This window comes from Bos javanicus, chromosome 6, assembly GCF_032452875.1.
Source record: "Bos javanicus breed banteng chromosome 6, ARS-OSU_banteng_1.0, whole genome shotgun sequence".
NCBI classification, from domain to species: domain Eukaryota; kingdom Metazoa; phylum Chordata; class Mammalia; order Artiodactyla; family Bovidae; genus Bos; species Bos javanicus.
Window position 1 is genome coordinate 59,275,466 of NC_083873.1, and position 13,714 is coordinate 59,289,179.

The 13,714-nt window shown below is 37.1% G+C and overlaps 1 protein-coding gene across 4 annotated transcripts in view; it reads right to left on the reverse strand.

Moving 5' to 3' along the window:
- PDS5A (PDS5 cohesin associated factor A) overlaps positions 1-13,714 on the reverse strand; it is a 133,809-nt gene that overhangs the window by 55,349 nt on the left and 64,746 nt on the right. For all 4 annotated transcript variants that reach the window (XM_061421178.1, XM_061421177.1, XM_061421179.1 and 1 more), the window contains 4 exons: positions 6,424-6,518; positions 4,857-5,002; positions 1,632-1,783; positions 162-275 (listed from right to left, as the gene is read on the reverse strand). In XM_061421178.1, coding sequence (XP_061277162.1) covers positions 162-275; positions 1,632-1,783; positions 4,857-5,002; positions 6,424-6,518 — 507 coding nt within the window. The remainder of the gene's footprint in view (positions 1-161; positions 276-1,631; positions 1,784-4,856; positions 5,003-6,423; positions 6,519-13,714) is intronic.

The window sequence follows — 13,714 nt, forward strand, 5'->3', positions numbered from 1 at the left end:
TGCATATAGGAATATTTTTGCTTTAATTTACTTGAATTTAGATAAAAATTTTCTCTATAAATATTTATCTGAGGTTCTTGATTCAACTAGAAGAAGCAATTAGAAATGATTAAATAAATAATTGTATAAAAGATTCAAGAATCATTTAAAAAGTAACTTACTTGACAGCATTTGGATCCAAACTAGCATATAAATAATACAAGCATTTCATTCTCTCTTCTGTTTCCAGGTTGTGGGGGACAAGATATTGAGCAAAGATTTTCTCTACCAATAGTCTATGAAGCAAACAAACAAAGAGAAAAAAACCCCAAGTAACAAAATTATTCTGTTTTTCAGAAGCAAAAGCCATTTTATATTTTAACCACCTCATACAAAGATACCATACCAATGGTGATACCCATGTGTGCAAATAAATGGAAAAGATCAGTATGTGATCAATGTTTTTCCTTACAAGTATAGTTATTTTTAAATTTAGAGCTACAGTTGTTACTTGTGGCTTTACACTTTGTCAGCCTGAAACATCTGTTCTAAAAGGGTTATATATTATTCCTAAGCACAGGATGCTAAGCCTGTTCCACCTGTTCGTCATCATCAGTCTGGAGCTATCAGAAATTATTTAACATTACAAATAAAGCTACGATCAAGAATTACTAATTCTCAAAAAATTTATCAATTTCCTCTGATTACAGTCTGGCTCCTTTCCCATGTTGTCATTCTGTAAAATCAAGGTGATCTTCCTTCATCATCCTGAAAATCAGCTTCTCTTATGCAGATCTGTCTTCACTGCACATTCTAAATTCGTTACCATATTCAAATATCCTTCTTGCTAAGCCTATATTTATTATTCAACATCACTAGAATAAAGGTTCTTATTATAAGGATTATAATTATAAAATTATTCTTATTTAATTCTTATTAAATATAAGGATTCTTCATTAGTCAATGAAATACATAATCAATAATGTCAAAGTAGTCTAACTCAATAAAACACTGTGAAGTATTTTGCAAAAAACAAAATTATTACTGTAATCCAATAGAGAATTATGAGTAACATTCAGAAAGGGAAAACAACATAAGTTCTCATCTCAAGAAAAGAATTTTCTATATATGGGTATGGAAGTTAGACTTACTAGGTGATCATTTGGCAATATATACAAATATAGAATCATAACACTTATACACTTGAAGTATAATGCTATACGTCAATTATGCCTCAAAAAAAAAAAAAAAAAGAACAGTAATATCTCAATTGGTACTTACAGTGTTGCAAAAAGGAAAAATAACTAGCACTTAAAAAACAGTGCTACATTGCCAGGTGGTGGGCCAGGGGTCTTTATATTCATTATATTATTTAATCCGTAAGACAATTCTGTAAGGAAGGCTCATCTAATAAGGGGTAGAATGAACACTTGGTCTCTGGTCTGAGTCCAACTCTCTTGCCTATATTTCACAATTATTATGCTAACTGATAATTCTGGCTATAGTCTTATTTAAACATGATATGTCTAAACATGCAGAAAGTGATTTCTGAACTTAGAAACTAAGTATTATGAAAAAAATCAAACAGAAACCATATTAAAAAATTAAACACACTTTTATATTCATCCATTTTACCAACATATGGAACTCACTTGTCATCGATGCTATTTTGATAATATATATGCAAAAGTTTGTCCTTTATCCAGCTGACTTTCTCTGCAGCTTCCTTTCCTGCTTCACCATGAAGACAGTATTTCTTATAAAGCTGAGCCAGACCCATCATAGCTTCTTTTCTTACTCGCCACTAGAAAGTACAAAGTTTACTAGATGAGCTAGATAACAAATTTTAGTATAATACCTGGCAAAAATTGTGATTTATTCCAATAGGCTGCACAGATTTAGGTGTGCATAGATTAGCACAATACTTATTTTCATAAAAGACAAATCACTTAAACAACAATTTTGATTATGTTTCTGTTCAGAAAACGGACTAGTTTGCAAATTATCCAGTGCAAATACTACTAGATCACCTATCAATTTTTTATTTTCTTCAAAGCCAAGCAACAATAAATTTTACCAAAAATCTCATTTGATTCTGTCTAAAAAAAAATTTGGCCAAGTTTTAGGAGTGATTAAAAAATAAGAGAAAGTATACAATTCAGTCTACAAACAAAAGCCGAATCATCTGGAATGTTTTATCCTAGTTATATCCCTTTTGATATTAACTCAGAATAAGAAGAGCAAAATTGGGGTGGGAGGTTGAAGAGAGGTTCAAGAGGGAAGAGACATATGTATACCTATGGCTGATTCATGTTGATGTATGGCAGAAACCAAAATAATATTGTAAAGCAATTATCCTCCAATTATAAAAAAAGCAAAATTTGGTATCAAAATGTTTGAATTATAAAGTTGGAAAGCACCTTAGTGATAGTCTTAAGTGAATTTTATTATTTTGTAATCTAAAGGGCAAATCAGTTACCTAGTCACACCCTAATTCATGAAAGACTAGGAGTTAAATAGATTGGAGGGGTTTAAGAGAAGGGAAGAAAGGTGATCAGAGGAGGGTGGACAGAAAAGGAGATTATAAAAATCTAGAGTCAGAAAGACAAAAGAACAATAATAACCACAAGGTACTTATCTCTAATAAATCAGAGTATACTTATCTTTGGTTTATTTAATACTTTCTTGAAATTTTTTTGGTACACTTTTCTCAATTTTAGATTATTTATTTGGTGAAATGAAACTGTTCCCATATAACAAGTAAAAGATGCATTTTGACATTTCTAACATAAAACCAAAGAATGTAAGCAGTGAAATCGAAGATTTTAATTCATTCCCACTTTTTAGAGAAAACAAAATTTAGAAAGGCTATTTTTTTTTTGCTGCGTCACTTCAGTAGTGTCCACCGACCCTGTGCAACCCCATAGACAGCAGTCCACCAGGCTACCCTGTCCCTAGGATTCTCCAGGCAAGAACACTGGAGTGGGTTGCCATTTCCTTCTCCATTGCATGAAGGTGAAAAGTGAAAGTGAAGTCACTCAGTCGTGTCCAACTCTAGCGACCCCATGGACTGCAGCCTACCAGGCTCCTCGTCCATGGGATTTTCTAGGCAAAATTACTGGAGTGGGGTCCCAATGCCTTCTCCGAGAAAGGCTATACTCTAGGTTATTTAATTCATTACACCAAAATAACAGTTCCTAAAACGTCCAATAGGCCTTATTAAGACTATATCATACAGTCTCAGTTAGCAAGAATCATTTACTCAGCTCATCCTGAAATTATAAACAAACACTGACAGAAGTAGAAGTGAAATGTTTCTAAAAGGAAGAAGTAATAAAAATGGCAATACTTGAAATCGGGTTTGGGGGCTGGGGAGGTGGTAATTAACAACTAAGCAATAGGGAGTGTTATTTCATTTATATTAATGCCAGGGGGAAAAAACTCTTCAGATGGAGAATTAATGACACAGCTGAACAAGTTAAATGGTGTTTACGTATCTGTCTCCTATGACTATTTCAAAACAATTTAAAGAATGCATCTTGCTATATATTTCTATAGCAAGATACTGCTTTTCTATCTTGAAATTACAGCTAAACTGCATTAGTTTCAGGATGGTAGGAGATTTTTAAAACTGTGCTTCAAATAAAATAGCACACTTTTAAAGGCAACCTTTTTTAAAGATGTTAATAAGTAACATGTTTTATCAGCCTGCCTTGCCTATATGTCCCTTATGGCTGACACTATTTCTTAGCAACTATTACTGTTCTTAGTACTACATTTATCAACCCACATTTTAAATTGCATCCACATACAGGAAATTACACAAAGAGTAATGACTAAATGGCACCCCACTCCAGTACTTTTGCCTAGAAAATCCTATAGACAGAGGAGCCTGATGGGCTGCAGTCCATGGGGTCACGAAGAGTCAGACATGACTGAGAGACTTCACTTTCATTTTTCACTTTCATGCATTGGAGAAGGAAATGGCAACCCACTCCAATGTTCTTGCCTGGAGAATCCCAGGGATAGGGAAGCCTGGTGGGTTGCCGTCTACGGGGTCACACAGAGTTGGACACGACTGAAGCGACTTAGCAGCAGCAGCAGCAGCAATGACTAAACATCAAAGGCTCTAAGCTTAGCATAGCAATATGGAAACACCACTTTTACAGGAAGTACGATATTCCAAGACAGATACTTCCGCAAATGCTAACTATAAAGCAAACAAATGGTGATGATCAGTATTCTGAAACTCATCATGTAACTGAAAAGGTAAAACAAAACTTTAATTTTGCTGCTCGTTTTGTAAAGGTGAGCTAAAAACCCATACTGAAGATATGAAAAGCTACAGAATCCAATGTTTGAGTGAACTCCGGGAGATGGTAATGGATAGGGAGGCCTGGCGTGCTGCGATTCATGTGGTCGCAAGGAGTCGGACACAACTAAGTGACTGAACTGAACTGAACTGAATTTGACTTTCAAGATAACTTTAAATATAAAATGATTTCTATTGTATTTTGCTAACAATGTAAACATCAGATCAGATCAGTCGCTCAGTCGAGTCCGACTGTTTGCGACCCCATGAATCGCAGCACGCCAGGCCTCCCTGTCCATCACCAACTCCCGGAGTTCACTCAGACTCACATCCATCGAGTCAGCGATGCCATCCAGCCATCTCATCCTCTGTCGTCCCCTTCTCCTCCTGCCCCCAATCCCTCCCAGCATCAGTCTTTTCCAATGAGTCAACTCTTCGCATGAGGTGGCCAAAGTACTGGAGTTTCAGCTTTAGCATCATTCCTTCCAAAGAAATCCCAGGGCTGATCTCCTTCAGAATGGACTGGTTAGTAAATTAAAAAAGAATAAAATTCCTCAGGTTTTACCCGTTTGTCCAGTGTTCTTTCTCTTACAAAGCCAAGTAGCTGATCATTCACTAAGGCAAGGTCTCTTTTGGCAGCAGTTATTATAGTAACAATAACATCATGACGAATAGCTTCTTCTGGATCATGGGATCGAACTTTCAAATATTCTGAAACAGAAAAAATTAAGCTAAATATAAGCTATAATATTCATTATGTTCACAATGACCAAAAAAAAAACAACCTAATGCTTTTATGTCTATATACTGGAACAATTGTAAAATGAGGATAAATTAAAATCATTTAATTTCTGAGGTGGCCATTACATAATAACAAAATGAACTATATCATACTATTACTGAAAAGTTATATGTTAATAAATAATATTTTATACCAACTATTATGGAAAAGTCAAATCAGTACCTGATTTGAAATCAAAGCAGCACCTGATTTATACAATACATATTAAATGACTAAAAAAAATACAATAAAAATTCTTAGAGCATTACACAATATAAAATAACATTCTATGACCGCTAAAAAAAATCTTAGATAATTATGATACGAACAAAGTTATTTCCTCTCTTTTTGGCAAGCACTTTGTTTATTTTTGGACAAACTGATAAAAATTTGGTAAAACATTTATTTGTATTTTTGTCTGCGCTGGGTCTTTGTTGCTGTGCAGGCTTTTCTCGAGTTGCCCAAGCAGAGGCTACTCTCTAGTTGTGCAGGCAGAGGCTGTTCTCTAGTTGCAGCTCTTGAGTTCTAATTGTGGTAGCTTCTCCTGTTGTGGAGCATGAGCTATAGGGTGCATGGGCTTCAGCAGCTGTGGCATGTGGACTCAGCAGTTGTGGTTCCCAGGCTCTGGAGCACAGGCTGAGTAGTTGTGGCACACAAGCTTAGCTGTCCTGTGGCATGTAGGATCTTCCTGGTCAGGGATCGACCCGTGTCTCCTGCATTGGCATGCGGAATCCTTACCACTGAGCCATCAAGGCAGCCCACAGTAAACAGTATTTTGATTCTGGTGGTTTAGTCACTGAGTAAGACTCTTGCAATCCCATGAACAGCAGTCTGCTAGGCTCCTCTGTCCATGGTATTTCCAAGAATACTGGAGTGGGTTGTCATTTCCTACTCCAGGGGATCCTCCTGATCCAGGGATTGAACATGAGTCTCCTGCAAAGCAGGCAGGTTCTTTACTGCTGAGACTCCTTATACTGAGTCTGAAGCCCAAGTATTTTGATAGAAGCTATTTATTTGTTACAACCAAATAAGTAGGTTTAAACGCTTTATTTCAAGTGAAGAATGAGAAATTCTACTAATCTATTTCAGAAGAAATCACTTATCTACTTACTCAAAGGAAGAGTCTACTTCTTTAAACTATCATTCCAAAAAATTTCAAAAGATTACAATGTGAAGATTTCAAACTTAATTTTATTGTATAAACATGAAATCATTTACTAGTCCATGACTGTTAGAGACCTGAAACAGTGCCAGAGTGAAACCTATTCAAAAACTCAAGTTAAAGTCAAAGGCCACATCTAAAATATATTTGTGTGATTGCGTTCATATTTCAATAGACCAGCCACCTTACCTGTGAGATCCTTTGCTAAATCTGGGTGATTCATTAAACAGTGACTGGCAAATTTCACACTTTCTAATCTCACAGGAACATGAATGTCATTAAATCTATACAGAAAAAGATTGCTAAATATTAGTTGTAAGGCAAAATAACTATTTTCAAATAAGGTACATCAACAGTACATAAATATCTACTAAAAAAATAAAGTTTTTTTTTCCAATACTTACTAGAAAATACGGTGGTCATTAAAATGACAGTTACATCATTCTGAAGGAAGAATATAAATTAAAAAATACATAATTTCACAACAGTATTTTTTAGAACAGGATTTTCACCATGTTAAAACAGTATAAAACATCCCCCAACCCAAACTATGTATGTTGAAAAGCCAAAAATTGTAGCTTAAAATTATACCACAAAACAAACAAAAAATAAAATTTCAAAATGCACAAAATCTATCTGAGAAAAGTTTACAGGAGAAAAATGCTAGAAGAATGTGAGGTAGAAAGCAAGGGCAGACCCAGAAATAAGTACACACAATCCATGTGCCATACTGCCTCAAAGCAAAAAAAAAAGTTTCACGTGGCTGGAACCAACCCGTAATTGCCCTTTTTGCTGTTGCTATTTAGTTGCTAAGTCATGTACAATTCTTTGCCACCCCACTGACTGTAGGCCACCAGGCTTCTCTGTCCATGGGATATCCAGGTAAGAACACTGAACGGGTTGCCTTTTCTTCTTCAGGGGATCTTCCTGATTCAGTGTTCAAGCCCATATCTGCACTGGCAGGCAAATTCTTTACTGCTGAGCCACCAGTATTCAGTTTAGTTCAGTCACTCAGTTGTGTCCAACTCTTTGTGACGCCATGAACAGCAGCATGCCAGGCCTCTCTGTCCATCACCAACTCCCAGAGTTTACACAAACTCATGTCCATTGAGTTGGTGATGCCACCCAACCATCTTATCCTCTGTAGTCCCCTTCTCCTCCTGCCCCTCAAACTTTCCCAGGATCAGGGTCTTTTCAAATGAATCAGCTCTTCGCATCAGGTGGCCAAAGTATTGGAGTTTTAGCTTCAGCATCAGTCCCTCCAATGAACACCCAGGACTGATCTCCTTTAGGATGGACTGGTTGGATCTTCTTGCAGTCCAAGGGACTCTCAAAAGTCTTCAACACCACAGTTCAAAAGCATCAATTCTTCGGCGCTCAGCTTTCTTTATAGTCCAACTCTCACATCCATACATGACTACTGGAAAAACCATAGCCTTGACTAGATGGACCTTTGTTGGCAAAGTAATGTCTCTGCTTTTGAATAAGCTGTCTAGGTTGGTCATAACTTTTCTTCCAAGGAGCAAGCGACTTTTAATTTCATGGCTGGAATCACCATCTGCAGTGATTTTGGAGCCCAGAAAAATAGTCAGCCATTGTTTCCCCATCTATTTGCCATGAAGTGACGGGATCAGATGCCATGATCTTACTTTTCTGAATGTTGAGCTTTAAGCCAACTTTTTCACTCTTCTCTTTCACTTTCATCAAGAGCCTCTTTAGTTCTTCACTTTCTGCCATAAGGGTGGTGTCATCTGCATATCTGAGGTTATTGATATTTCTCCTAGCAATCTTGATTCCAGCGTATGCTTCCTCCAGCCCAGCATTTCTCATGATGTACTCTGCATATAAATTAAATAAGCAGGGTGACAATATACAGCCTTGACATACTCCTTTTCCTGTTTGGAACCAGTCTGTTGTTCCACGTCCAGTTATAACTGTTGCTTCCTGACCTGCATACAGGTTTCTCAAGAGGCAGGTCAGGTGGTCTGGTATTTCCATCTCTTTCAGAATTTTCCACAGTTTATTGTGATCCACACAGTCAAAGGCTTTGGCATAGTCAATAAAGCAGAAGATGTTTTTCTGGAACTCTCTTGCTTTTTCCATGATCCAGCAGATATTGGCAATTTGATCTCTGGTTCCTCTGCCTTTTCTAAAATCAGCTTGAACATCTGGAAGTTCACGGTTCACGTGTTCCTGAAGCCTGGCTTGGAGAATTTTGAGCATTACTTTACTAGCTTGTGAGATGAGTGCAATTGTGCGGTAGTTTGAGCATTCTTTGGCATTGCCTTTCTTTGGGACTGGAATGAAAACTGACTTTTTCCAAATTTGCTGACATATTGAGTGTAGCACTTTCACAGCATCATCTTTTAGGATTTGAAATAGCTCAACTGGAATTCCATCACCTCCACTAGCTTTGTTTGTAGTGATGCTTCCTAAGGCCCACTTGACCTCACATTCCAGGATGTCTGGCTCTAGGTGAGTGATCATACCATCTGATTATCTGGGTCGTGAAGATCTTTTCTGTGTAGTTCTTCTGTGTATTCTTGCTACCTCTTCTCAATATCTGCTGCTTCTGTTAGGTCCATACCATTTCTGTCTTTTATTGAGCCCATCTTTGCATGATTCTATTGTTCCCATTCTAGAATACCCATTCTATTGTTTTCCTCTATTTCTTTGCACTGATCACTGAGGAAGGCTTTCTTATCTCTCCTATTCTTTAGAATTCTGCATTCAAATGGGTATATCTTTCCTTTTCTCCTTCGCTTTTCACTTCTCTTCTTTACACAGCTATTTATAGCCTCCTCAGACAGCCATTTTGCTTTTTTGCATTTCTTTTTCTTGGGGATGGTCTTGCCTGTCTCCTGTACAATGTTACAAACCTTCATCCATAGTTCATCAGGCACTCTGCCTATCAGATCTAGTCCCTTAAATCTATTTCTCAATTCCACTGTATAATCATAAGGGTTAGGGTTACAGCAAGAATTTAATAAGCATGAAACTCAGTATGTAGATTCAGAACTTCATATAAGGATAAGCTGAGTAACTGAAATTTTAAATTTATTGGGCAATTTAAAAATATTAATCATAAATAATGTGATTTACTTATTTTTTAGCTTTTAATTTCCTCTACCCTATTCCTCCCCACCCCCACCCCCCACCTCCCTTTCCCTCTGGCAAGTGTTTGTTCTCCTTAACTGTCTTTGTTTTGTTGGTCTTTTTTTTTTTTTTAGATTTCACATATAAGTGAAACCATACAGTATCTGTCCTTCTCTGTTTGGGACATCCATGTTGTCTCAAATGGTAAGATTTCCTTCTTCATGGAAGAGTAAAATTCCACCACGTATGTATATACCACATCTAGTTTATCCACTGATCTGTTGTTTGGGCAGCTGGGTTGCTTTCTGGTCTTGGCTATTATAAATAATGCCAGAGTGAACATGGAGCTAATGCATCTATCTTTTCTGATTAGTATTTCTGTTTTCTTCAGATAAATACCCAGGACTGTAATTCCTGGATCACATGATAGTGTCATTTTAAATTATCTGAGGAACCTCCATACTGTTTTCGATAGTGGCGGCACCAATTTACATCGCCACCAACCGTGCACAATGGTTCCCTTTTCTCCACATCTTTGCAGACACTTGTTATTTGTAGTCATTTTGATAACAGCCATTCTGACAGGTGTGAGGTGGTATCTCACTGTGGTTTTGATTTGCACTTCCTTGATGATTAGTGATGTTGAGTATCTTTTTAAAAAAATATATTAATTTTTAATTGATTGATGATCGGTTTACAACATTGGTTTGATTTTGGTCATACATCAACATGCATTAGCCAAAGGTATACAAATATCCCCTGATGTTGAGCATCTTTTCATATGTCGTCTTTGGAAAAATGTTCATCAGATCCTCTCCCATTTTTAAAACAGGTTGCTTGCTTTTTTGATGTTGACTTGAATGAGGTATTTATATATTTTAGATATTAACAACTTATCATGTATATTATTTGGAAATAACTTCTCCCATTTAGTAGAATTATTCATCCTAGTTCTGTGAAAAAGGCCATTGGTATTTTGATAAGGATTGCAATGAATCTGTAGATTGCCTTTAACAATATTTAATTATTTCAATTATATCTTTCCAACTCTGTGTGTCGTCTTCAGTTGGTTTATCAGTATCTTACAGTTTTCCAAGTACAGTTCTTTTGCCTCCTTAGGTAGGTTTATTCTGAGGTATTTTATTCTCTATGATGTGGCTGTAAATGGGATTATTTTCTTAATTTTTCTGATAGTTCACTGTTAGTGTATTCAGATGCAAAGATTTCTGTTTATTGATTTTTGTATCCTACAACATACTCAAATTCATTGATGAATTCTAGTAGTTTTCTGGTGGCATCTTTAGGATTTCCTATGTAGTATTACATGTCATCTGCAAATAGTGAGCTAGTACCTAACAGAGGCAGAAGATATTAAGAAGAGGTGGCAAGTATATACAGAACTCTACAAAAATGGTCTTAATGACCAGGACAGCCATGATGGTGTGGTCACTCACCTAGAGCCAGATATCCTGGAATGTGGAGTCAAGTGGACATAGGAAGCATTGCTACAAATAAAGCTAGTGGAGGTGATGGAATTCCAGCTGAGCTCTTTAAAATCCTTAAAGATGATGTTAAATTGCTGCACTCACTATGTCAGCAAATTTGGAAAACTCAGCAGTGGACACAGGACTAGAAAGGTCAGTTTTCATTCCAATTCCAGAGAAGGGCAGTGCCAAATAATGCTCAAACTATTGGACAGTTACGCTAAGGTTATGCTCATGGGGTCGCAAAGAGTCAGACAGGACTGAGCGACTGAACTGAACTGACCTGAAAGTTATGCTCAAAATCCTTCAAGCCAGGTTTCAATAGTACATGAACAGAGAACTTCCAGATGTACAAGCTGGGTTTAGAAAAGTCAGGGAGATCAGAGATCAAATTGCCAAAATCCACTGGATCATAGAAAAATCAAGGGAATTCCAGAAAAACATCTATTTCTCCTTCATTGACTACATTAAAGCCTTTGACTGTGTGGATCACAATCAACTGTGCAATATTCTTAAAGAGATGGAAATACCAGACCACCTTTCCTGACTCCCGAGAAACCTGTATGCAGGTCAAGAAGCAACACTTACAACTGGACATGGATAAAGTGGTTGGTTTAAAATTGGGAAAGGACTAAGATAAGGATATATACTGTTACTCTAGTTTATTTAACTTGTATGCGGAGTACATCATGTGAAATGCTGGGCAGGATGAAGCACAAGCTGGATCAAGATTACCAGGAGAAATATCAACAACGCAGATGATTCCACTCTAATGGCAGACAGTGAAAAGGAACTAAAGAGCCTCTTGATGAGGGTGAAAGAGGCGAGTGAAAAAGCTGGCTTAAAACTTAGCATTCAAAAAATTAAGACCATGGTACCCAGTCCCATCACTTCACTGCAAACAGAAAGGGAAAAAGTAGAATCAGTAACAGATTTTATTTCTCTGGGCTCCAAAACAGTGACCGCAGCCATGAAATTAAAAGATGCTTGCTCCTTGGAAGAAAAGCTATGACAAACATGGACAGTGTATTAAAAAGCAAAGATATCACTTTGCTGACAAAGGTCTGTATAGTCAAAGCTATGGTTTTTCCAGTAGTCAGGCATGGATGTGAGAGTTGGACCATAAAGAAGGTTGAGTGCCAGAGAACTGATGCTTATGCTTTCTAACTGTATTGCCGGAGAAGACTCTTGAGAGTTCCTTGGACACCAAGGAGTTCAAACCAGTCAATCTTAAAGGAAATAGGCCCTGAATATTCTAGTAAAGGACTGAAGCTGCAGCTCCAATACTTTGGCCATGTGATGCAAAGACCTGACTCGTTGGAAAAGACCCTGATGCTGGGGAAGATTGAAGACCAAAGGAGAAGGTGGTGGCAGAGGATGAGATGGTTAGATAGCATCACCGACTCAATGAGCACAAGTCTGAACAAACTCCAGAAGATAATGAAAGACAGGTAAGCCTGGCATGCTGCAATCCATGGGGTCGCAAAGAGTTGGACATGACTTAGTGACTGCTGCTGCTGCTAAGTCGCGTCAGTCGTGTCCGACTCTGTGCGACCCCACAGACAGAAGCCCACCAGGCTCCTCTGTCCCTGGGATTCTCCAGGCAAGAACACTGGAGTGGGCTGCCATTTCCTTCTCCAATGCATGAAAGTGAAAAGTGAAAGTGAAGTCGCTCAGTCATGTCCGACTCTTAGCGGCTCCATGGACTGTAGCCTACCAGGCTCCTCCATCCATGGGATTTCCCAGGCAAGAGTACTGGAGTAGGGTGCCATTGCCCTCTCTGCCTTAGTGACTAAACAACAACAATAATCACTGACACAATTTCATTACTGGTAATTGATTTGTACATATTTTCTGTTTCTTCCTGGTTCAGTCGTGGGAAACAATACATTTCTAGGGATTTGTTCATTTCTTCTAGGTTGTCTGCTTTGTTGGCATATAACTGATCATAGATAATGTGACTTTAAACATTGAAAACATGTATATTTTTGAAGTGATCTCATAAATAACCAATAAAACTAAAGTTATTTAATAGACACATAAATATCCATGGCCACCTACTTTCTTATCCAGAGACAACTGTCATTTTAATAAAATATTTCATTTAGGATTTATAATTTTCTAACTAACAGAGAAAAGTGAGTAGTACTATTCATGATCAAGTATCAAAACACTTATTACTAAATAATTAAGGGAAATAATCTAGTACAACAGATATGCTAAAAATACTTCTTTGTTTACCTGAATAAGAGACCGATTACTAGGACACTAGTGAATGTGAAATTTTCAGTGTAAGAAGCCTCTTACTGTTGATTTAGTTTTTATAAGTTATGCAAGTGAAAAATGGAGTCCTGCATTTTCGTTTAAATGTTTTTCTATATATATTAATGTCAATCACTAGGACAGATACACTCGTCTATGTACTGACAAGTAGAACTGTTTCATTCCCTCTAAATTCTTATAAATTCAAGTTTAATTAATCAAATGGTCAGAATATATTCAAGACCTTCAAAACGACCTGTTCTGGGCAAATAAGATATCATTATATCAGTGTCTCCAATTTGTTATATATATGTAATTTATTTATTTGGCTGCCTGAGGTCTTAGTGGCAGCATACAGGATCTTCATTGAGTCACGGGGGCTTAACTGCTCTGTGTCATACGGGATCTCAGTACCCTGCCCAGGGAATGAACCTGTGTCCCTTGTATTGTGAGGTGGATTCTTAACCACTGGACCACCATGGAAGTCTCTTATTTATTTTAGTATTTAACACAGGATTACTATAACAATTATTATAGTGAGTTTACTTGAAGAAAAATTTTGGAGCCCATTTCCTGAATCAGTTGAATTAGACAATGATGAATTTCAAATGTTCTCTAGAATATTAATAATAAAAACT